This window comes from Microcaecilia unicolor, chromosome 10 (genome assembly GCF_901765095.1).
Source record: "Microcaecilia unicolor chromosome 10, aMicUni1.1, whole genome shotgun sequence".
Classification (NCBI taxonomy): Eukaryota; Metazoa; Chordata; class Amphibia; order Gymnophiona; family Siphonopidae; genus Microcaecilia; species Microcaecilia unicolor.
Window position 1 is genome coordinate 141,114,146 of NC_044040.1, and position 25,674 is coordinate 141,139,819.

Consider the following 25,674-nt stretch of genomic DNA (forward strand, 5'->3'; position numbering starts at 1 on the left):
AGGTTATCAAAGTGGGCTACCATTAAGACAGTTTATTTTACCACAAAATGTGCTATTTCACTCAGTAAGACTCTGCTAAAATAGCACGACTTGTGGTAAAATAACCTGACTTAACGGTAGCCTATGTTGATAACTTCCCCCCTTAGGCATGTTCATTAAAGCCAGTTCTATGGCTGTCATAAGTTGGCGGATGTAAGTGCACCATGCAGAGTGCACAATTTAGTGTATTCTATAAGGTGCATCCATAAGTAGGAAACACACTCATGTCCTGCCTGTTCTCCACCTACATTCACACCCCCTTGCATTTACATGCTATATAGCACTTATGTGTTCCCTTATGGAACTGCACTTAGTGCACGTCCATGCATAAGTGCCAATTAAAGAACCAGTAATGCATGCAAGGCATTTGTAACTGTATTCTTCCAGTTACATAACTGTCTTTAAAGCAGGGGTTCTCAAGCCAGTCCTCGGGACACACCAAGCCAGTATGTATTTTCATGATATCCTCAATGAATATGCATGAGCTAGATTTGTATGCAATGCCATCATTATATGCAAATCTATCTTATGCATATTCATTGTGAGTATCCTGACTGACTGGGTGTGTCTTGAGGACTGGGTTAATAACCGCTGCCTTAAAACGTTAACGCTGTCCTTTTAGTGAACTGATGATGTGGAATTAAGACTAATGAAAGGAGCTGAACAAATGTTGTGTATGGGTATGCCCAAAGCAATAACATTAGGATAAAATGCTAAAGTTAGAATGTCATTCTCTTATGTCCAAATCTATAGGTTGGAAGGCTGATTTAAAAATACAGTATATGGAAAAAATAATTATACCAATTCAAAATTACCTTATGCAAGGAAGACTATGAAAACAGTGTTATATCCATTACATATGAGCAATGGACGATGCATCATATTTTTTAATTTATTTTATTTGTTACATTTGTATCCCACATTTTCCCACCTATTTGTAGGCTCAATGTGGCTTACATAGTACCGGAGAGGCCTTTGCACGCTCCGGTGTGAACAAATACAGGGTGATGTTGTGGTAAGATCAAGTTCATTTGGCACAGCCACATTAGGGAATCGGAGAACGGAAAGAGTTGTGTTATGTCCATTACGTGCTTTAGTTTGGTTGTGTTGCAGAGATTAGGCATTTAAGTTGGATCGGTAGGGTATGCCTTTTTAAACCAACAGGTTGGTTTTTAGTGATTTCCGGATGTTTAGGTGGTCGTACGTCATTTTCAAGGCTTTTGGTAATGCGTTCCACAGTTGTGTGCTTATGTAGGAAAAACTAGATGCATAAGTTGTTTTGTATTTAAGTCCTTTGCAGCTTGGGTAGTGCAGATTTAGATAATATCGTGTTGATTCAGATGTATTTCTAATTGGTAAGTCGATCAAGTCTGTCATGTAACTCGGGGCTTCAACTCAGGTACTACTTTTAAAATGAACAGGAGGAAATTTAGTTAAGCTCTGGAACTCATTGTATCTGAGTTTTAAAAAAGGCTTGGACAAGAGGAAAAGTCCATAGTCTGCTACAGAGATAAATATGGGGGAAGCCATTGCTTGTCCCCGGGATCAGTAGCATGAATCTTGCTATTATTGGGATTCTGTCAGGTACATGTGATCTGAACTGGCTACTACTGGAAGCAGGATACTGGGCTAGATGGATCATTGGTCCGACTCAATATGGCTATTCTTATGTTCATATGGACTTTAGTGAATGCTAAATGTTGTGCATTGTATTTTATACCTACGGACCATGTGGCATGTAGTTTACGCTAATGCCTGTTAGCATGCCCTAAGCTTTAGTAAAAGAGCTCCTAAGTGCTCCTGCGTTGTCTGTGTTATACAATATACAATGATCATTGCATGCTAGCGCTTCCATGCCCATTCCCCGCCCATGCCATGCCCCCCCCCCAAAAAAAAAGCATATTCTCCAAAACATAAATAATGCACGATTAGCATGCAGAAACAGGCAAAGTACTGCAAAATGCTTTAACGCACTAGCCTGTTTTCCCACGCTTAACACCCTTTAATAGAAGGGCCCCTAAAATAACAAGTCAGTACTGTAAAACCATAAGTACCAAAATTAACTACATAAAAACTGTCAATTCACTTAGGACAAGACAATTATGCTACCCAATAACGATGGAGCTGAAAGTTTTTCTCATTCGTGCTTATATAAGTTCAGTTTCTCTGACAAACATCTTCTTAAAAAATAATTCTTAAGTATAATGAAGCTGTATGATACATAATAATTATTCTGTGTCATTAAAGTATGCAGTGCTATACTAGATAAATCTGGTAATCATGAAAGAAGACAGAATTTTCACTTCTAAATAAGATCCCAGTCATTAGAGTGTAAAAATGTGTACTCAGTCATCTCCAACCTGCATGGCCGTAGAGTATTTTCATAACTTGTATCTTGCATGGTCTCTGAAGTAGCACTAGAATGCATAATTGTTATTCCCCATTTTCTAAATTGAATCATAAAGTGGTAAAATAACTAGCCAAGAGCTCATAGATTTTGGAATTTAGATCTTGAAATCCTGAATGCTGTGGAGGGGCATTTTTGAAAGGGACGTCCAAGTTTTTATTTGGACGTCCTCGCAAAACGTCCCGATCCAGGGGCGGGGAAACCCATATTTTCGAAACAAGATGGACGTCCATCTTTCATTTCGAAAATACCATCAGGGACGTCCAAATCCTTAAATTTGGTCGTCCCTAGATTTGGTCGTCCCTAGACATGGACGTTTCTGATTTTCGGCGATTTTTGAAACCAAGGACATCCATCTCAGAGCCAGCATTTGTAGTGCACTGGTCCCCCTGACATGCCAGGACACCAACTGGGCACCCTAGGGAGCACTGCAGTGGACTTCATAAATTGCTCCCAGGAACATAGCTCCCTTACCTTGTGTGCTGAGCCGCCCAAACCCCCCCCCCCCCAAACCCACTACTCCCAACTATACATCACTACCATAGCCCTTACGGGTGAAGGGGGCACCTAGATGTGGGTACAGTGGGGTTTTGGTGGGTTTTGGAGAGCTCGCTGTCTGCCTGGTTTGAAATTATGTTGTGAAAAATGATGGCTGAGGAAAGCCTTCCCCAAGAGCAGGCTACAATAAAGGTTGGAGCTCAGCAGCTCTAATAAGAGTGTAGACTGCTATAAAAGTGGGAGCTTAACAGTTCTAAAGTAAGTGCAGGCTTACAGTGAGAGTGGGAGCTCAGCAGTTCTGATGGGAATACAGGCTCACAGTGAGAGTGAGAGTTCAGCAGTTCTGATAAAAGTAGAGCCTCAGAAGCAAACTCTGTTTTTTAATCTGATTATGATCAGATTAAATAACAGATTTCTGCTGTTGCTATGGGCAGTACACGTTAGAGGTTACAGAGCCATGTTCATCATGGTTGCTTCCAAAATACCTGCATCTATTATGGGTCTGCATATAGATAGCCAAGACCTTTGATCATATACAGTAACTTGATTACTAAGGCACTAGTTTTAAACTCTTCCATCATTTTCTTTCTTCTTCTTAAATCGTATAGCTAATTTTTCTGTTCCTATGTGTCTTTTCCTTGGTTTGACTTCTCTTTCCTCTGCTTCTCCTTCTCATCTATTTCAGATGGACAATTGCACTCAACCTGCTGTAATCACCAAAGATTTCTGCATGGTATTCTACTCCAGAGATGCAAAACTTCCAGCCTCTCGTTCTATCCGTAACCTCTTTGGCAGTGGAAGCCTGAAGGCCTCAGAGAGGTAAGGAATAGGAGACAGAAATAGTTTACTAAAAGTTTACATATGGTACAAGGGTGAAAGAAGTAGGAATGACAGCTCTCAGGAGTTTTCAAAGAAATCAAGGGTTACTGCTGTATTTATTCAATGTAGTAACACATCTTGAGATTTTATGGAAAAGCAAATATAAATTCAAAATAAATAAAATAAATTCTGGCTGGAGGAAGACAAATAAGCACTAACAAATTTAAGTTACTTGAGGATTATTGGTCTAGATGATTGAGTAGGAATCTGTCAACACTACAAGGCTATAAACATACGCATTATATACAGTGATATATAGTGGGGAATAGATTCAGTTTGCAGGATTAGCGAGCTTTAGCAGAATGTACAGTGTGTCCTCTGTTATTTTGGAAGTTCACAAACACTGTTTAACTTGTTGATTAATGAATTAACTTACATAGGTGTGGTCTACAGGACCTAGGTCCTCATTACCTATACCAACCAAGGTAATCACCAACTCTACTTGAACCCATTAATAGATTTCACATATTCTCGCCATTACTAGATGAACACACTTCCAAGTAAATTAAATGAAAACCATTGCTTACTTATAACACTGGAGAGTTCTAGTTTGTGCTGTTCAATTTGGCCAAAATATTTCTGATTCAATTCACTCATATGAATCAAGTTTTCAATTTGATTCAATTAGATTCATGGGGTCTTTAACTAAGCCACATTAAGGTTTTTAGCTCACGGTAGAAATCAGCTGGCAGTAAATTCCAAGATGCCCTTTATATCCTATGGGCAACTCGGCATTTACCACCCAGCTGATTTCTACCACAAGCTAAAAAAAACCTAGCGCAGCTTAGTAAAAGACCACCTCAGTTCCTTAAGGCTACTTTCAATAAATATAAAATAAAAATCATTTTTCTACCTTTGTTGTCTGGTCTTTTAATTTTTGTAATCATGTCTATGGTTTCCACTTTCCTCTGTCTTCTTTTAACTCTTTTGCCAGGGTCTCCTGGTCCACTTGGCATTTCTTCTCTGTCCATGTCCATCATTCAGCTCCCCTCTGTGTCCCTGCCCTTATTTTCCTGCCATGTTCAGCATATCCTCTCTCTGTATCTTTATTCCAGTGGCGTAGCCAGGGGTGGGCTTGGGTGGGCCCAGGCCCATCCACTTTGGGTTCAGGCCCACCCTATAGCAGCACATCTATAATGTGGATGACAGGGATTCCCAAGCCCTACCAGCCAAAAACTCCCAAGTGTCCCTCCTGCATACCTTTTAAATAGCAGATCTTTGCCTGCAGCAAGCAGCGATTGATACATACTGTTTGCACCGGCCCTGCAGCCTTCCCTCTGATGTATTTTCACCTTTACAGAAACAGGAAGTTACATCAGAGGAAAGGCTGTGGGGCCAACATGAGCAGTGTGTATTAGTTGCTGCTCGCTGCCGGTGAAAATCTGCTATTTAAAAGGTATTCAGGGAAGGGTGGATGTCTGAGAGACCATATGGATGCAGGCAAGAGAGGGAGAGACGAAATCACTTGTGGGACAACAAGGCGGAGTACTTCTGCCCACCCATCTTGGGCCCAGGCCCACCCAAATTTGGGTGTCTGGCTACGCCCCTGCTTTATTCTTGCCCTAGCAACACTGCCCTGTGTCCCTATCCCCCTCCCCATGTCCAGCATCATATCTCTATCTCCCTATCCCTCCACATGTTCAGCTTCTCCCCTTGTTTCTCCTTCCCTTCTGCCCCCTTCCCCTTTGTCTTTCCTCCCCCAGGACCAGCATCTCCCTTCCTTCTCTCTTGTCCTCCCCTTCCCCTTCCATCCAACGTCTGCCCTCCTCCTCTCTCCTCCTTACATTCATGCTTTATGACATCTAATTTTATTCTGTTGTGTTTTATTTGAGCTGATTTACTAATTTTCTTATTTTGCCTATTTTTTATTATCCATTTTTTACTTACTTCTTTCTGTCATAGTTTTATTTTCATCCCTTCCTCAGTCTTTTCTCCCCCTTCAGAGTCTTTCCTCTCTTTCTACTTCTCAGTTTCTCCCTCCCTTTAGATTCTCCACCCATCCTAGTGATTTCCTTCTAACCCCGCTCTAATCTCTCCTCCCTGCTGAGAGGGGTCTCACCTGGCCTGGCCGTATGAGCTCATCCCCCTCCTAACCTGATGTCACTGATACTGCTGCTGTTTTCTATAAAGCAGCAACAATGGCAAAAGAAGCTGAACTCACCATGGGGCCTGACTCTCTATTGGCATGGCTGCCAGTCCTGCCCTCTTGATGTCACTTCCCGTTCTGGGGCAGAGCTGGCAGCCTGCACCAATAAAGAGTCCTGCCCCATGTTGAGTTAACCTTCTTTTGTTGGTGCTGCTGCTTCAGAGAAGAACCAGCAGCAGCTTGAGTGAGAGCAGGAGGGAGGTAGGGAAATCCCTCATCGGGACTCTCAATTTTTCCCGAAAACAAATCAATTCACCGAAATTGAATCAGCAAATCAATTTGAATCATGAATTGGACAGTACTAGTATGTATATTAATTCTGGAGCAAACTAATAAAGCAAGATTTCAAGGCCACAAAAGTCCATTCTTCAGATGTACTGAGTAGGAATGTGTTTTGGTTTTAATATTGCTTGCCCCTGCCAACCTCTCCAGCTGACAAAGCATGCCACCACTTTAAAAATTGTAAGCTTACCTTGTAAAAACAATGGCCAGGCTTTTTTTCATCCCTAACCCCATCCAACTTACTTATGATGTTTGAGGTCCAAAAATGAGCAGGAGTGATCCCCAGTCCCTCCTGCCCTGCAGATAATGCGTTTCAAAATACTACAAAACATTGACAAGAAGGAGATATAAGGAGGAATGCATAGCACAACAACAATTCCAAAAGACAAGTGGATAAAACTAATAAAATTAAGTAACAACACTCTAGGAAGGGGAGGAAGCAGCAGCAGGCAGGATAATTAAAATCTGAGTTCTGGCAGGACAGGAACAACTGGGATTGCTCCTTACCCTTTTTTATCTCCTGGATATCTCAGCTACACTGGGGAGACCTGGCAGGAGTTTGGAGTGGATCCAGAGATCTATCTTTAATCAGACAGTTTGGAATTTTAAAATAGTGACATGTTTCATGAAGTGGAAGAAGCAGAAGACTGATAATGAAATAAAATTTTAAATTAGTCACCTTATTTTCTAACTCCTCTTGCACTTACCTATCTATATGTTCCATCTTGCTTATACCCTATGCTGTCTATTAAAATGTTCTATTACGTATTGTGTTGACAATGTAAGTTGTATACTATGCCATACTGTGTATCGTTATTTGAATATTTTTACTGCCTGTAATGTCTATGCTTATGTGTTAGGTGATCGTGAGCCCTCGGGCCTAGGTCGAGTGCTAGGACAGACCTAGGCAGAGGCCTAGGGCAAACCAAGCTCACGCTATACAGAGACAAAGGGCTATGAAGCCCGACACACTCAGGGAGACCACTGAGCACCACAGAAAGGAAATAGATCACTTGTTCGAGCCACAAGGCTGAACTGAAACCCAAACACCGCAAAAGGGAGGGAAAAAGAACAGAGAGAAGTCCCTGAGGGACTGGCACTCAAGCCACGCACACTGCACCACACACAGTCACCAACGAAAGGTCACCAAACCAAACACACAGATACAGACAACAACCAGAATAAGAGAACCCAGGCAGAAAGGCAACCCAAACTGTGCCACACAGCTAAAATGAAGGAGCAGCCTACACAGGATCCAAACAAAAGCTACAGCAAATATAGGGTTAAAGGGAAACCACACAGAAAGACAGCATGAGCTACACAGCTAGGTAAGGAGCAGTCCTCAGTAGAAGCAAACAGCAGGAAAAGGGTTGAGGCAGACTATACAGAGAGACTGATCAAGCTACACAGCTTAGACAAGGAGCAGCAGGTCACAAGAACAGATACAGCAGGTAAAGGGTAAGGCAGGCTACACAGAGAGACTGCTTCAAGCTACATGGCTCAGACAAGGAGCAGTGCTTACAAGAACCAAGCAACAGATACAGCAGGAAAGGGTTAAGGGCAGGTTACACAGAGAGACTGCTCAAGTTACACAGATCAGACAAGGAGCAGTGCTCACAAGAACCAAGCAACAGATATAGCAAGAAAAGGGTAAGAGAGACTGCTCAAGCAACACAACTTAGACAAGGAACAGTCCTCAACAGATACAGCAGGTAAAGAGTTATAGGGAAACCCAAACGAGAGAAGTAAGCTCTCTCTGACTCACCCAGCACCACACAACAGGAAAGGGAAAGACAAAGCACACAGGAAGCAGCTCACAGCTGAACACACACAGAGAAGCTGAACAACAACAAAGCAATCAGAGGGAGCAGACTCCTACAGATTCAAAGAACAACACAGACAAAGAAATAATGGCAACCATACAAAAGAGAATTCACACTGTGCCACATGCCACAGACTATGCAGAAGCAGGTAAGCTCACAGCTGAAGGAGATAAAGCTAGAGCATCCTATGCAGGCAGAGGTAGACAAATAGGGTCTAGCATCTGAGTCAAACTGCCTCAGACATCAGCCCAATCCCTGACATGGCCAATCAGCAGCAAGACCCCAGTCACTACCCTGCCTGTCCCAATAGGATCATAACATTATGTTTTATTCTTACTGTACACTGCCTTGCATGAATTCTTTCAAAAAGGTGGTAAATAAATCCTACTATATAAATAAATAAAAATAAAATGAAACCAACACCTGATAAAATAAGGAGGGGTTCCTTATGAGAAAGGTGTACTCCAAAGGAGTAGGGAAGGGATGTAGGACAACCAATCCAGGCTGGACTCCAGAAGTAGATAGATAAAAAATGTTTATTACCAAGTTCCAGATACAATGGACTGATATGTCTGCTTCAGGAATCAGAGTATCTACACATATTAAATACACAAAAATGGATGTAATTGTGTTCTTTATAATAGTTTCTACCATTTTGCCCGGCACTGACATCAGGCTTACCGATCTATAATTTCCCGAATCACCTCTGGAACCTTTTTTAAAAATCAGCATTACATTGTCCATTCTCCAATCTTCCGATACCATGCTTGATTTTAAAGTTAAATTACATATTACTAACTATATTTCTGCAAGTTCATTTTTCAATTCTATCAGTACTCTGGGATGAATACTGTCCAGTCCATGTGATTTGCTACTCTTCAATTTGTCAAATTGCCCTATTACATCTTCCAGGCTTACAGAGATTTGATTCAGTTTCTCTGACTCGTCAGCATTGAATACCATTTCTGGCACTGGCATCTCTTCCACATCTTCCTCAGTGAAGACCGAAGCAAAGAATTCATTTAATCTCTCCGCTATGGCCTTGTCTTCCCTGAGTGCCCATTTTACCCCATCTAGCGGTCCAACCGATTCTTTTGCCGGCTTCTTGATTTTAATATACCTAAAAAAGTTTTTGCTATCGTTTTTGCTCCAACGCAATTTTCTTATCAAAGTCTCTGTATTTGACTTTCCATTCCTTATGTTGTTTCTTATTATTTTCAGTCGGATCTTTTGTCCATATTCTGAAGGATTTTCTTTTAGCTTTAATAGCTTCCTTCACCTCATTTTTAACCAATTGGAAGAACATACTGATTTGGTTCTGGGAGTGGGGATCCTTCTTATGATTTCAGGATGAGGCTAAGGACTGGTTTTTGCACCTGAGAAACCATATTGCTAGGCTAGTGTGAGGAGCTTTACTGATTTGAGACTTATTTGGCAGTTACGCCCACACCTATTGGAACTAAATTTGGCACAGGTTATGAACACTTTAGTTTTTTTGTGGTTGGGCTATTGTAATTCATTCTTGCTACGTTTGCCATACAAGGATGTGTAATGCCTTCAATAGGTGCAGAACACCATGGCAAAACTTATTAAAGGATTGAAGTGATAAGATCATGTCACATCGGCCTTAATTCAGCTGTATTGTCTGCCAGTTTGATTCCAAACCTTGTTGAAGGTTTTCAGATTGGTCATTTAAGATTTTGCATGATCAGGCGCCAAGACTGACCACTTATGTTCCAAGGAGACCCCAGTATTCACAGGGGGAAGGTTTGTCAGTTATTCCTGGCATAAAGTTTATGAGGAAGTCTTGCCAAGTATGAAGTCTTTTCCAATTAAGTTCCCAATGTGGAGAAATGTTCTTCCAGTGGCCTTGAGGAAGGAAAGGAATTAGCTGTGTTTTGGAAAAGTTTGAAAACATGCCTTTCTACAAATGATTTGCGGGGGGGGGGGGGGCTGAGGGGAGGTAGAAGATTGCAATTTATGTATTGAGATTTTTATTAAAACTATAGATTTGTGATTTTTTTTTTAATGTTTTGTACACTTCATCGAGTGGCTCTGGGCATGTGGTTTATAAGTGTAGTAAAATAAAGTAAAAAGAAAAACCTGGATACACAACTAATATTGAGTGGTGTTCCCTTTCATTACAGCTAGTTCAGCTGCCAAATTGTGGGGTGAATTGCTATATCTTCCATAGTAGAGTGAATAACAATGGAGCCACTCTTACCACTTGTTCCAATATTCCTACATATTCAACTTTAACATGTGGCTCAATCTAAAAAAAAAAATCACCCTAATTAGCTAGCACACATGAGCATCACAGAATTATTTGATGGGCATGAAGTCAAAATTTCATCACACTCACAAATCCCCCTCATTCTATGATAGGTTGCCTAAAGGTAATACCAATTGGCATACTTAAGTTATAGAATACTAGCAGTCATCCACCTGTTAGAGTTACACGCATAAGTGCTATCTGAGCACTAACTGGTAACATAAGTACATAAGTACATAAGTAGTGCCATACTGGGAAAGACCAAAGGTCCATCTAGCCCAGCATCCTGTCACCGACAGTGGCCAATCCAGGTCAAGGGCACCTGGCACGCTCCCCAAACGTAAAAACATTCCAGACAAGTTATACCTAAAAATGAGGAATTTTTCCAGTCCATTTAATAGCAGTCTATGGACTTGTCCTTTAGGAATCTATCTAACCCCTTTTTAAACTCCGTCAAGCTAACCGCCCGTACCACGTTCTCCGGCAATGAATTCCAGAGTCTAATTACACGTTGGGTGAAGAAAAATTTTCTCCGATTCGTTTTAAATTTACCACACTGTAGCTTCAACTCATGCCCTCTAGTCCTAGTATTTTTGGATAGCGTGAACAGTCGCTTCACATCCACCCGATCCATTCCACTCATTATTTTATACACTTCTATCATATCTCCCCTCAGCCGTCTCTTCTCCAAGCTGAAAAGCCCTAGCCTTCTCAGCCTCTCTTCATAGGAAAGTCGTCCCATCCCCACTATCATTTTCGTCGCCCTTCGCTGTACCTTTTCCAATTCTACTATATCTTTTTTGAGATACGGAGACCAGTACTGAACACAATACTCCAGGTGCGGTCGCACCATGGAGCGATACAACGGCATTATAACATCCGCACACCTGGACTCCATACCCTTCTTAATAACACCCAACATTCTATTCGCTTTCCTAGCCGCAGCAGCACACTGAGCAGAAGGTTTCAGCGTATCATCGACGACGACACCCAGATCCCTTTCTTGATCCGTAACTCCTAACGCGGAACCTTGCAAGACGTAGCTATAATTCGGGTTCCTCTTACCCACATGCATCACTTTGCACTTGTCAACATTGAACTTCATCTGCCACTTGCACGCCCATTCTCCCAGTCTCGCAAGGTCCTCCTGTAATCGTTCACATTCCTCCTGCGACTTGACGACCCTGAATAATTTTGTGTCATCGGCGAATTTAATTACCTCACTAGTTATTCCCATCTCTAGGTCATTTATAAATACATTAAAAAGCAACGGACCCAGCACAGACCCCTGCGGGACCCCACTAACTACCCTCCTCCACTGAGAATACTGGCCACGCAATCCTACTCTCTGCTTCCTATCTTTCAACCAGTTCTTAATCCATAATAATACCCTACCTCCGATTCCATGACTCTGCAATTTCTTCAGGAGTCTTTCGTGCGGCACTTTGTCAAACGCCTTCTGAAAATCCAGATATACAATATCAACCGGCTCCCCATTGTCCACATGTTTGCTTACCCCCTCAAAAAAATGCATTAGATTGGTGAGGCAAGACTTCCCTTCACTAAATCCGTGCTGACTTTGTCTCATCAGTCCATGTTTTTGTATATGCTCTGCAATTTTATTCTTAATAATAGCCTCCACCATCTTGCCCGGCACCGACGTCAGACTCACCGGTCTATAACATAGTAACATAGTAAATGACGGCAGATAAAGACCTGCACAGTCCATCCAGTCTGCCCAACAAGATAAACTCATTTTACATGGAATGCGATACTTTATATGTATACCTGAGTTTGATTTGTCCTTGTCATTCTGAAGGTACAGACCGTAGAAGTCTGCCCAGCACTGTTCTTGTACTAAAAGTTCTGAATCTAACGTCGAAGCCCCTTAGAATTTACACTTCAGCCCATCCATATCTATTTAGTTATGATCAGGGCACAGACCGTAGAAGTCTGCCCAGCACTGGTGTTGCTACCCAATCTCTGCTAAGATTCCGTGGATCCATTCCTTCTAAACAGGATTCCTTTGTGTTTATCCCACTCATGTTTGAATTCCATTACCGTTTTCATCTCCACCACCTCCTGCATTCTGTAACTGTAGCACTCAACTCACTTAGGGGTGAATTCTATATATGGTGCTGAAAAAAGTGCTATGCTATAAGCCATGCTTAAAATTAGGCTTATGCCTGAGAATCTTAGGCACGGCCAGTTGCACCAACTGAAACGTAGTGCAAATGTGCATGCCTAAATTAGGCACTTCCCCCCCTCCCTCTTATTCTATAACTATGCGTGTTAATTTTAAGAATGCCCCCTTTTTAAACTCATAAAATTTAGACATGGATCCAGCACCTAAATTTACACACATATACTGCAATTAAATCTAATTAGTGCCAATAATTGCTTGTTAAAAGCCAATTATTGACATTATTTAGCTCATTATTCTATTAAATTGTATGCACAAATTGGGCATTCATGCAATTTTTAGCGACTTTTATGGCGTATTCATAGACAAGACATGGGGGTGTCCAAAAACTAAGCACATAACTTATAGAATACTGTAGGTTACACTTAATGTGCCACATGTAGGCATGTGCATTTATGCCTGCTATTGACATGGTGTAAGTGGGCATGCCAACTTACACTATTCTATAATTTATTATTTTTTATTATTTTTATTTATTGCATTTGTATCCCACAATTTCCCACCTCTTTGCAGGCTCAATGTGGCTTACAATATATCATGAATAGTGGAAATATATAATAAAATAGACATTTAGTATTATGGAAGGATCTTGGGTAACATGATAATGAAAAAGCATGATGTTAGTATAACAAGCAAATATTATAAGACAATACTGGATATATGTGGGGGAGTTCATATTTGTTGATCTTTGTGGTATGCCTTGTTAAAGAGATGGGTCTTCAGTAGTTTTCAGAAGTTGGTTAGTTCATAGATCGTTTTTAAGTTGTGCGGCAGCGCGTTCCAGAATTGTGTACTCAAGTAGGAAAAGGTTGACGCATGCGTTAGTTTGTATTTTAGACCTTTACAGTTAGGGAAGTGAATGTTGAGGAACGTGCGGGATGATGTTTTAGCATTCCTGGGCAGGGGCGTAGCCAGACACCCAATTTTGGGTGGGCCTGGGCCCAAGATGGGTGGGCAGAAGTACTCCACAAGTGATATAGGTCTCTCCCTCTCTCACCTGCATGCCATATGGTCTCTCAAACATCACCCCCTCCACTGCATACCTTTTAAATAGCAGATTTTCACCAACAGCGAGCAGCAACTAATACACGCTGCTCATGTTGGCCCCACAGCCTTCCCTCTGATGTAACTTCCTGTTTCCACATAGGCGGGAATACATCAGAGGGAAGGCTGTGGGACTGGTGCGAGCAGTATGTATCAGTCGCTGCTCACTGCAGGCGAAGATCTGGTATTTACAGGGTATACAGGAGGGACAGTTGTTGGGAGTTTTCGGCTGGTGGGGCTTGGGGAATCCTTGCCAGCCACATCATAGATGTGCTGCTACTGGGTGGGCCTGAGCCCAAAATGGGTGGGCCTGGACCCACCCGAGCCCACCCTTGGCTACGCCACTGTTCCTGGGTGGTAAGTCTATCAGGTCTGACATGTAGGCAGGGGCATCTCCATGAATGATTTTGTGAACTAGGGTACATATTTTGAACGTGATGTGTTCTTTAAGTGGGAGCCAGTGTAGCTTTTCTTGTAGGGGTTTAGCACTTTCATATTTTGTTTTACCGAATATGAGTCTAGCTGCAGTGTTCTGGGCTGTCTGAAGTTTCTTGATTATTTGCTCTTTGCAGACAGCGTAGAGTGTGTTGCAGTAGTCTAGATGGCTGAGTACCACTGATTGTACTAGGTTACGGAAGACAGTCCTTGGGAAGAAAGGTCTTACTCTTTTTAATTTCCACATTGAGTGGAACATCTTCTTGGTTGTGTTTTTCGCGTGGTTTTCAAGTGTTAGGTGTCTATCAGTGGTAACTCCAAGAATTTTTAGGGTGTCCGAAATTGTAAGATTCAGTTTTGGTGTGTTAATGGTGGTGAATTTGTTCGTGTTGTGTGGAGAGGTGAGTATTAGACATTGGTTTTTTTCTGCATTGATTTTCAGCTGAAATGCATCCGTCCATGAATGCATGATATGTAGACTTTGGTTGATGTCATTGGAAATTTCCTTTAAATCTTGTTTAAATGGGATGTATATTGTTACGTCGTCTGCGTATATGTATGGATTGAGGTTTTGGTTTGATAGTAGTTTGGCCAAGGGTATCATCATTAAGTTGAATAAGGTTGGTGAGAGGGGGGATCCCTGTGGAACTCCGCATTCAGGTATCCATGTGGCTGATGTAGTCGAATTAGATGTCACTTGGTATGATCGTGTGGTTAGGAACCCCTTGAACCAATTGAGAACGTTGCCTCCAATTCCGAAGTACTCGAGGATATGTAGTAATATTCCATGATCCACCATGTCAAAGGCGCTAGACATGTCAAATTGTAGAAGTAGTATGTTCTTGCCAGTTGAGATCATTTGTTTGAATTTTGTCATTAGAGTAACTAGTACTGTTTCTGTACTGTGGTTAGACTGAAATGCTGACTGGGAATCGTGTAGCATAATGGACTCTGAGTGCCCAGATGCCATTATAGAATTCGATCTCAGCACACTACATCTTAGTGGCTAACCTTTGGTGCCCTTTGGGTACAACATATTCAGTTACTTTAGTATTCACAGCAAAACAACCCTCCATAGCAAGTTTCCTTTTGAAAACATGATTGCAGGACAATGTGCCATGGGTCTGCTAGCACCCTGCAGGATTTCAAAATTGCCCCAAGGAGCACAGCTCTTTGAAAGATGCCCTTCCTCATCTGCAGGAAAACTATGTGAGCTGCACAGACTAAAATAGTCATGTAGCCCACACACAAATGAATTTCTGATCATATGGCTCATTATAAAATTATTCATGTGTCCTGCACACTCACGGTTTTCTGAACATATGGCCCACTATTTTGAAAAACTTGGATGCTCCAATCTTAGGTAACCAGAGATCCACAGTTAACAATTCTTCTTTTTTCTCTGAATGTGTTGGAAAACAAATGAATGCACAATGCTAACATGTTTCTTTGATTTCTGTTTTATTGCAGTAATCGTGTAACAGGGGTTTATGAGCTCAGTCTGTGCCATGTGGCTGATGCTGGCAGTCCAGGTGGGAACCATAATATTAGTTCTTTCTGAATATCAGCATTATCTGACTAAAATGTAATCACACTCCCAGTTCTCTTCCAAAGCTAAATCTACTTATGTGATTAAATTTTGCCCAGTATTTAACTCCTTCTCACTAACACCATGGACAGCAGTTCAGAAATGTAGTTAAAGAAAACACCATCTAACACTCTTCTAAAGTGTTGATCTGAGAAACATTATGTTATGAAGAGTAGCATATCTACTGCTACTGAAATTAATACACACCTTTCTTAGAAGTTTATGGAAAGCAACATTCAGGTCCAGTAGGCATTTCCTGTCCCTGGATGGCTTACTTTCTAAACCTGTACCTGTGGAAATAAAGGATATGTGACGTGCCCAAGATTACAAGGAACAGCAGTGAGATTTGAAACCTGTCTTCCCTGAAATAGGTAATAGATTATGGCCATTTTATAAACAATAGAATGTAGCCTTTGCTATGTTATTTGCAGATGGCACAGAAGTTAATAGAGACCACTTTCAGGCTTATTTTCGAAAGAGAAGGGCGCCCATCTTCCGACACAAATCGGGAGATGGGTGTCCTTCTCTCAGGGTTGCCCAAATCGGCATAATCGAAAGCTGATTTTGGGCATCCTCAACTGCTTCCCATCGCAGGGACGACCAAAGTTCATGGGGGCATGTTGGCACCTTAGCGAAGGCGGGGCTGGGGCATGATTAAGAGATGGGCGTCTTTGGCTGATACTGGAAAAAAGAAGGGCGTCCATGACGAGCACTTGGCTGACTTTCTTGGTCCATTTTTTCTTGCGACCAAGCCGTGAAAAGGTGCCCGAACTAACCAGATGACCACCGGAGGGAATCAGGGATGACCTCCCCTTACTCCCCCAGTGGTCACCAACCCCCTCCCACCCTCAAAAAAAAACTTTATAAAAATGTTTTCCCAGCCTCAAATGTCAAACATACCCAGCTCCATGACAGCAGTATGCAGGTCCCTGGAGCAGTTTTAGTGGGTGCACTGCACTTCAGGCAGGCGGACCCAGGCCCATCCCCCCACCTACCTGTTACACTTGTGGTAGTAAATGTGAGCCTTCCAAAACCCACCACAAACCCACTGTACCCACATGTAGGTGGCCCCCTTCACCCCTTAGGGCTATGGTAGTGGTGTACAGTTGTGGGGAGTGGGTTTTGGGGGGCTCAGCACCCAAGGTAAGGGAGCTATGCACCTGGGAGCAATTTGTGAAGTCCACTGCAGTGCCTCCTAGGGTGCCCGGTTGGTGTCCTGGCATGTCAGGGGGACCAGTGCACTACGAATTCTGGCTCCTCCCATGACCAAAGGGCTTGGATTTGGTCGCTTTTGAGATGGGCATCCTCGGTTTCCATTATGGCCAAAAACCAGTGACGACCATCTCTAAGGTCGACCATCTGAATATTTAGGTCGACCATCTCTAAGGTCGACCTAAATGTTGATATTTGGGCGTCCCCGACCGTATTATCGAAACGAAAGATGGATGCCCATCTTGTTTCGATAATACGGGTTTCCCCACCCCTTCGCGGGGCCGTCCTGCGAGGACGCCCTCATGAAAACTTGGGTGACCCGTTCGATTATGCCCCTCCACGTGTATGTTGATGGAATATGCTTAGATTATAAAGTTCAGGACCTTCAGGAACACCATGATTTGTTACACTGTGTAGGACGTTTTTGTGTTTGCAAATAGCGTGTCCAGAATGAACACTGCCACTATATAGTCTTTATAACCTGGACAACTCTGACAATGTAGAACTCTATTGTTCTCTTTGATATTGTGTCTTCTCTCAGGTATGCAGAGGAGACGCAGGCGTGTGCTGGATACATCAGTTGCTTATGTGCGGGGTGAGGAGAACTTAGCTGGCTGGAGACCCCGTAGTGACAGCCTCATTCTGGATCACCAGTGGGAACTGGAGAAATTGAGTCTCCTGCAAGAAGTAGGTTATAATCTATAAATCTTTGCATTTTTCCTGAAAGCTTTAAGACAACTAAAGCACCTAAGGTTTCTAGCTTTGAAAGTATGACCTACTGCTAACATTCCATTATGTGTTTAACATGTCTGTATTTTGTACTAAAAAGCAAACTCCAGTCTCAGAGGGAGGAGGGCGGCCTTGTTCAGTTCTCAAACCCAATAACATTGGATTTCGCTCTTGCAGCTGTCAGCATGGCAGAAAAGGATTTCAGAAGACACCTTTCCTTCCCAACCACTGCCAAAAAATAACTTTAAGAACCCACCTAACTCCTCACCTGGTTTCTCCTTACAGGAAATTCTCAGCCATGTATTAATCTATGTTTATGCCAGGGCTTGTAATTCCCTAAATGGTCAGTACAGGTCTGACTAGGTCAGTTGGTGACACCTGGGTCACAATATAAAAACAACCCTACAACAAAACATTTCAGTATAGTTAATGATTAACATAAGCCAAACCCTGCCCTAAACAAACTCCACTATTTGCATGCTTAATGTGGCTTACATAGTACTTTAAAGGCGTTTGCCAATTCGGTTGATAACAAATACAGGGTTATATTGTGGTCAAATGAGGTAGGTGTGAATCAGGCGTCATGAGGGTCAAGGGAATGAAGATTGTAAATTGTCCAGTACAATCATTGGTTATGCTGTGTTGTGTCTTCACTATCACCCCCTGTCTTTGTTGGGTCAAACATTGGCTGTTGAATTCACCTTAAAAATTGTACCATGGATTCACAACTGTCTTTTGATTCCCACATTTCCACAGTTTTCAAATCTTGTTTCTACGCAATGCGTTCCATTAGATTTACCTGATGCTGTTTAAATAAACCATCTTTGCTCAATAATTAATTTGTGTATTAGTTACAAGTAGATTATATTATGCAAATACACTCTATAGTGGTCTAAGCGATCAAAGTAGTTCCGGCGGCAAAAAATTATGATCATGTCACTTCTTTATTACAGGGACTACGCTGGCTCACAAGGTTGTAATATTGACCCATATGGCTTCTTATACAGGACTACTCAAAAAATCATGGAATAAGTTTCCTCCTAAGGAAAATCCAATAAACATAAGAACTAGGAAACTTTATTAAAGTAAGCCAGGTTAATCAGTGTAACAGGAGGAAAAACCTCAAGAAGCACCTTCTTACTTTTCAAAAAGCAAATAGAAGGGCTAGGGCTTCTTCATCATAGGAAAAAGCCTCCTGGGGCTATTTAAATTGAAAAGTCAAAAAAGTTCATAACATCGCTGATACATAAACCTAATTCCGATGTTAGAAAAAGCAGTACTTAGCTTTAATTTCTGAGACTCAAATCTTTTCAGTGGCTCCTTCGTATTTATTCAGACCGTGGTCAACGTTAGCTTCCGTTTCGCCACTGCTGCATCAGAACCTCCAGTCTAGAATTCTGCCAAAGATAAAAACTGTATGAGCCTCTCAATTTAACAAAATACTTTACATCAAACATCTTTAGTCTTCAGCTTACACTCCGTTCAGGCTGCTGACGGACACATGAAGGGCAAACTTAAAAAACAAACATGGCGGTTTTAAACTTTCCTCTGACGTCAGACGCTGTCAACAAACCCTCCAATCAGACACCTTAAAGGAGGGAACTTAGATGAAAACAAAAACTATGGCAAAGATACAGGACTTATACAGGACTCCCACATTATCCTGCAAATTATTGATCCCTTATATGCCTAGACATGTACTATGCTTTCAGAACAAGTTCCGTCTTTGTCTAGGGCTTTACTAGATTCATCTAGGCAATCTACCTTCTTTTTCTAGTTCCTTCTTTATGAAATTCTTTGCCTCAGAGACTAATTTTATACATTTAAAAAGAACTTGAAGGCATACTTTTTCAGGCATTTCCAGACTTATAATCTTCATGAGGAATGGCACCAGTCACTGTATCATTTTTTAACTATTTGCTGTTACTCTTTATTGTATGTTATTATGTATACTGAGATTGTGATTATGATAATGTAATTTGGTTTCAATGGCACACTCTTGTAAACAGCTCTGATTTTGTTAAGGAAAGAAGGACAGGAATCATACGGCTCAGTCTCTCCCTAAGCCTCTTTCTTCTTGTACTTGACTATACTGCTACCTACAGCCCCAATTGGAACCAGTTTACAAAAGTTGCCATCCCCCCCAATTTAAATTATCATAATCAACATCTTGGTATACAAAATAAAATAACAAAGAGAAACAACAATAGTAAAGAAAGCCTCATACCAGGGCTCCAGTCATCCCAGTCATTCCCTAAGCCTCCTAATTCACACCTAAGCTGGAGCCCCAAGGAGTGGGAAAAACTGCCATGTGAATAAAAAGCCCCCTTACAATATGCAGCTGGTGTAAGAAAATGGATCTCAAGATATGATCTGCTATTTCAAGGAAAGACAAATCGGTTGGGAAATGACTGATACTTTTGTAATAAGAGGAGCATGTGTGGAATTCTAATAATCCTGTTCTTGCTGTTTTCCTTCTATAGGTTGAGAAAACAAGACACTATCTTCTCCTACGGGAGAAGCTAGAGATGACTCTGAGACTGGGAGTTGAGTCTGTGTCCCCCTGTTCCAGTGAGGATTCCGAAACGAACAGTACATCTTCCTTCTCTTCCCAGCTCTCTGGGGATGGTGTTCTTGACGACAGAATCTCTCCTCAGGAGAGTCCCAGTGACCGCCAGAAAGAGCTGGCAGCTAAGGTAACAAAGTTAGAGTTTGCATCCATTTTGATGATTCTGGTTTCACTACCTATCGTTTTATAGTCATTTCATTTGAATGCATTCACTCCTTAATTCTATAAAAGTCACCAAAACTTGTGCACACAATTTAATTGAAACAAATAATTTGCATTTTAACAAGCAATTATTGGCACTAATTAGATTGCATTGGCATTTATGCACATAAATTTAGGTGTGGGATCCACACCTAAAATTTATGCATGATCTGAAAAAGGGAGCACGAAAATGGGAGGTTCATGGGCATAATGGGGGCTTTCCTAATATTAACATGCATTGTTATAGAATAATAGGAATGCACTCCTAATATAGGTACATACATTTGTACCATGTTTCAGTTGATGCAAATGGCCACACCTACAGTTAGGCTCAATTCCAGGCATAAGCAATATTCTATAAACCGTGACTAACTTTAAGCATGGCTTATAGAATAGCGCTTTTTTGGCGCTGATTTTCTAGCACCATATATAGAATCTAGCCTTCAGTGTGCACATTCCAGTATAATGCACACATCCTCATTGTCCATTCTTTTCATATTATAAACTTCACATGTTATTTGATTTGTTTACAGAGGCTATTCATGTACACATACAAAATTTGTTGAATTGAGGTTGATAAGGTACAGACTGTACAATTGATTTTAGAAGTTGTAAGCAGGAGGGTAATCTACAAGGCAATTTGATATGAAAGGTGCATAGGCAAATATGTTGTACCTGTTTTGTAAAATCACTCTAGTAAAGTAGGTGCACATATTTATACCTGCTCCGAAACAGGTATAACCGTGTGTTTGTGTGTGTGTACTGATAGGACTAGGCACATATGCATGTATATTCTGTCAATTCTGTGCCTCTGGAAACACCTGCACATATACAGAGCAATTCTATAAAATATGAACTCGTAGTTATGTTATTTATTTAAATATTTATGACCCACATTATCCAGTCATTCTAGGAGGAGGGTACAAAAGTAAAACATACACAAGAAAAAGTAAAACAAATGTAATAAACAAGACAATAAATAAACATTTAAAAATATAAAAATTATTGTTCTCTGAGCACTGAAAAATACAGACACAATCCAAGCTGAGTCGAGCTGCAAGTGCTACTTATGTTGCAAAAGCCTGTGCAATTAAATAGGTCTTCAATTGTTTCTTGAATTGTGATAGTCCTGGAATAGACCGTAAAACAAAAGGAGAAGTGTTCCATAGATGAACTCCATCAACATATAATATCATAGAGTGACAGACATCCAACCAAATATGTTTAAAAGAAGGTATGTCCAATAAAAGTTTGTCTGAAGATTGTAAACTATGTGTTGGTCTGTAAAATCAAAGGGAGTTGCCACAATAATGGAGCCTCATCATTCAAAGATTTATGTATTAGGCATAAGGTCTTAAATGTAATCTTCCACTCAATTGATAACCACTGAAGATTCTTCAATACAGGTGTGATATGGTCATATCTTGACACACCTGACACCAATCGAGCATTCTGTGCAATCTGCACTGCATGGATGACATAGTTAGGAAGACCTATACAGGGAGTTACAATAGTCTACAATAGATGAAACTATTGCTTGTAATATTGTATGGAAATTATTTATTTATTTATTTGTTACATTTGTACCCCACATTTTCCCACCTATTTGCAGGCTCAATGTGGCTTACATAGTACCGTAAAGGCGTTTGCCAATTCGGTTGATAACAAATGCAAGGTTACATTGTGGTCAAATGAGGTAGGTGTGAATCAAGCATCATGAGGGTCAAGGGAATGAAGATTGTAAATTGTCCAGTACAATCATTGGTTATGCTGTGTTGCTGGGTGTGGGGGATTTACGTTGGATCAGTGGGATAGGCCTTTTTGAAGAGGTGGGCTTTTGGTGATTTCCTGAAGTTTAAGTGGTCATGGATTGTTTTCACAGCTTTTGGGAGTTCATTTCAAAGTTGTGCGCTTATGTAGGAGAAGCTGGATGCGTAAGTTACTACTACTACTACTACAAATCATTTCTACAGCACTACCAGTCGTACGCAGTGCTTCACAATTGAACATGAAGAAAAGACAGTTCCTGCTCAAAAGAGCTTACAATCTAAATCAGAACAGACAGACAGGACAATAAGGGATAACGGTAGGGAAGACAGACAGGGCACATAGGGAAAGGGACTATTGAAGAGAGAAAGACAAGATAAAGTTACGAGCAGGTGACAAGTTAGGAAGGCGGCTAGGGATGGAGCTTGACGTAATGGCTCAGGAAGTCTGTTTCAGTTGTTTTGTATTTAAGTCCTTTGCAATTTGGGTAATGTAGGTTTAGGTATGATCGTGATGATCCGATTCTGTTTCTGGTTGGTAGATCTATGAGGTCTGTCATGTATCCTGGGACTACACCGTAGATAATTTTGTGGACCAAAGTGCAGATTTTGAAGATGATCTGTTCTTTGATTGGGAGCCAGTTCAGCTTTTCTCGAAGGGGTTTAGCACTTTCGAATCGTGTTTTACCATATATCAGTCTGGCTGCTGTGTTTTGGGCGGTCTGGAGTTTTTTTGTGAGTTGTTCTTTACACCCCGCATAGATTTCGTTGCAGTAATCTGCATGGCTTAGTGTCAGATACCAGGTCTTTTAGTCTCCTGAGTACTTTGAGGCGATAAAAGTTTTCTTAATTACAAGATTTTACCTGAGCTTTCAAAAATAAGGATGAATTTTTATTGTTTGCTCACACCTTTTTAAGTAGTAGCTCAAGGTGAGTTACATTCAGGTACACTGGATATTTCTTTGTCCCAGGAGGGCTCACAATCTAAGTTTGTACCTGAGGCAATGGAGGATTAAGTGACTTGCCCAAGATCACAAGAAGCAGCAGTGGGATTTGAACTAGCCACCTCTGGATTGCAAGACTGGTGCTCTAACCCACTAGGCCACACCTCCACTCCAATCAGCAATCACGCCCAAATGTTTACATTCTTTAACAATAGAAATATCCACAAATTTATTTGAGTTATTACAAGAATAATACTTGAGTGTTGGCAATATTCAGTTTAAAGCAATGTGCCGATTATGTGCATATTCCATTAGAATACTAGCACATTCCTGCATATACAGATGCAAATATGCCATAATTCTTGCTAATCACTTTATGTAAGTATGTGCACAACCTTCATAACATATATTTTACAGGTAGGCTTAAATATATTATAAGTTACTCATGTATCTTTGGGACTTGGGTACATACATTTATGCCAGCACTTATAGGCATGTATTTTCACAGTTACACTAGTATTCTACAAAGGAAGGTAGGCAGTAGCATCTACGTTACTTTATACCCTCAAGCGTCAAGTTTTCAAGAATTTTCTATCTCGCCCATCAAATAGATGTCTGGTTGGCTTACATGCTAAAAGTACATACTGTAGAAATTAAACAAACAGTAAAATATAACATAAAATTTGATGATGATAGGACATGACAAAAATGGGAGAAGGGTAGAACTACAATGAAGATAGGATAGGAGAGAAGGAAAAAGGGATGGAAGTGCTTCGATACTGTGTAGCCAATCAAGTTCAGCTGTCGTGGGTTGAGATGGAGAAGTTAGGAGTATGCATCTGCTAAAAGGAAGATTGTCACGAAACACCTAGCCACTTGCCTGGGGTTAACTCACAGCCACTTAGAGGGTCTATGCCCAGCACAGCTCAGGTCTGCCTGCACCTGCCACTTGTGCTCTATACTAGCACCCCCTCCCACCGACTGGGTCTCAACCGCTTCTGGGTGAGTCTCCCGCTCTCAAATTATCCCCAGTGATTTCTAGGTTACTGGAGGCCACACTTCCAGTGGTCCCACAGTTCCCAGAAAGCACTCACAGACCCAACACACAAACAATCATGATTCTTTATCAGTCCAGACAAGCAGGGCAACAAACAATTATGTTTATTCTCATTAAAATATTGAACAGTGGACAGAAAAAGTACAATCAGCAAACAATAACAGGTAACTGAAATATGGATCAATTATAACATTAACTAAGCATTTGTATACTGTCTAAACAGTACCTGGGGTGATCAAGAAATATGCTGCTCACAGATTATCAAATATAACTGATCATAGGGCCTCAGCAAAGAGTTCTCTCTCTCTCTCTCTCTCTCTCTCTCTCTCTCTCTCTCTCTTCTTCCCAGCTAAGACTGGGGAAAAAGCCATTAAAGTCCAAATGAAATGAGCTCCTGGGCCAATCAGAGCCTAGAACAATAAGTTTTTAAAAACAGCTGGCTACATCACTGCAGGCATCTATGTTAACTAAAGAAGGAAAGGTCAGTCCTTTATAACAGCTTAAAACATAACATGCACCACTTGTTGACCAAACTTGAGAAATATACTTCACTAATTAATTAAGGTAGTTTTACAGGCTTAAAAACCCCACTGTTCTGTCACACCTCCTCAAGAGAGAGACCCCAGACTGTGGCCTCTACAGAACACTGATTGGGTCTCAATAGTCCAGTGTCAGGATGGTTCTGGCTGTTCCTTTCTGGAGAGGCCATCAGCGTTACCATGTTCACTGCCTTTCCGGTGCTGTATGGTGAAGCTGTACAATTGCAGGGATAGGCTCCACCGGAGTAGCTCCCATTCTCTCTTGAGACTCTCTTAAGCCAGACCAACAGATTGTGATCTGTGAGGACAGTAAAGTCTTGCCCATACAGATATGGTTGTAATTTCTTGAGAGCCTACACTAAGACCAGTGTCACGTCGTCACCACTGGTTGTGTGCACATACATTCCAGTATGCCATGTAAGCAGTATTCTGTAAATATGTGACTATTTGCATAGCATGTATTCACAAGGCAGGCGTGCACATTTACAGAGCATGAGCAGGGCTCCCACTTACACAGGTAGCTTAAAGTATCAGCTGTACATATCCTTTCTGCATTTAGGTACCCACACTTATGCCAGCTGTATGGCTGGTGTAAGCACGGCTGCCTAAATGTTAAATCCCTGATTCTATAAGGTTGCCAAAAATTATGTGCACAAGTTTAGGTGCATTTCTGATTTGCATGTGCAATAATAGAACAATGAGCCAATTAGTGCCAATAATTGGCTTTTTAACAAGCAATTATTGGCACTACTTAGATTTAATTGGGAACTTACAAATGTAAATTTAGGCGCAGCCTGAAAAGGGGGTACAGAAATGGGAGGGTCATGGGCATTTTGTGGCAGATCAGGACGTGGTTTTGAGTTATGTGTGTAATTATAGAATAATGGTGCTCCACATGTAAATTTAAGTGCAGGCATTTGCACCACTGCTTATAGAATACTGCTTAAGTGGGGTGAGGAGTGGCATCCAATTTTCTAGGCGCCATATTTTAGAATCTCGTCCTAAGTGCATCAATCCTGGGTTATACTAGTATTCTATCAT

The 25,674-nt window shown here is 41.3% G+C and overlaps 1 protein-coding gene across 1 annotated transcript in view; it reads left to right on the forward strand.

Moving 5' to 3' along the window:
* KIF1A (kinesin family member 1A) overlaps positions 1–25,674 on the forward strand; it is a 483,588-nt gene that overhangs the window by 427,069 nt on the left and 30,845 nt on the right. The window contains 5 exon segments of the mRNA XM_030216849.1: positions 2,164–2,169; positions 3,630–3,763; positions 15,499–15,560; positions 17,370–17,515; positions 20,041–20,253. Of these exon segments, the coding sequence (XP_030072709.1) occupies positions 2,164–2,169; positions 3,630–3,763; positions 15,499–15,560; positions 17,370–17,515; positions 20,041–20,253 (561 nt within the window).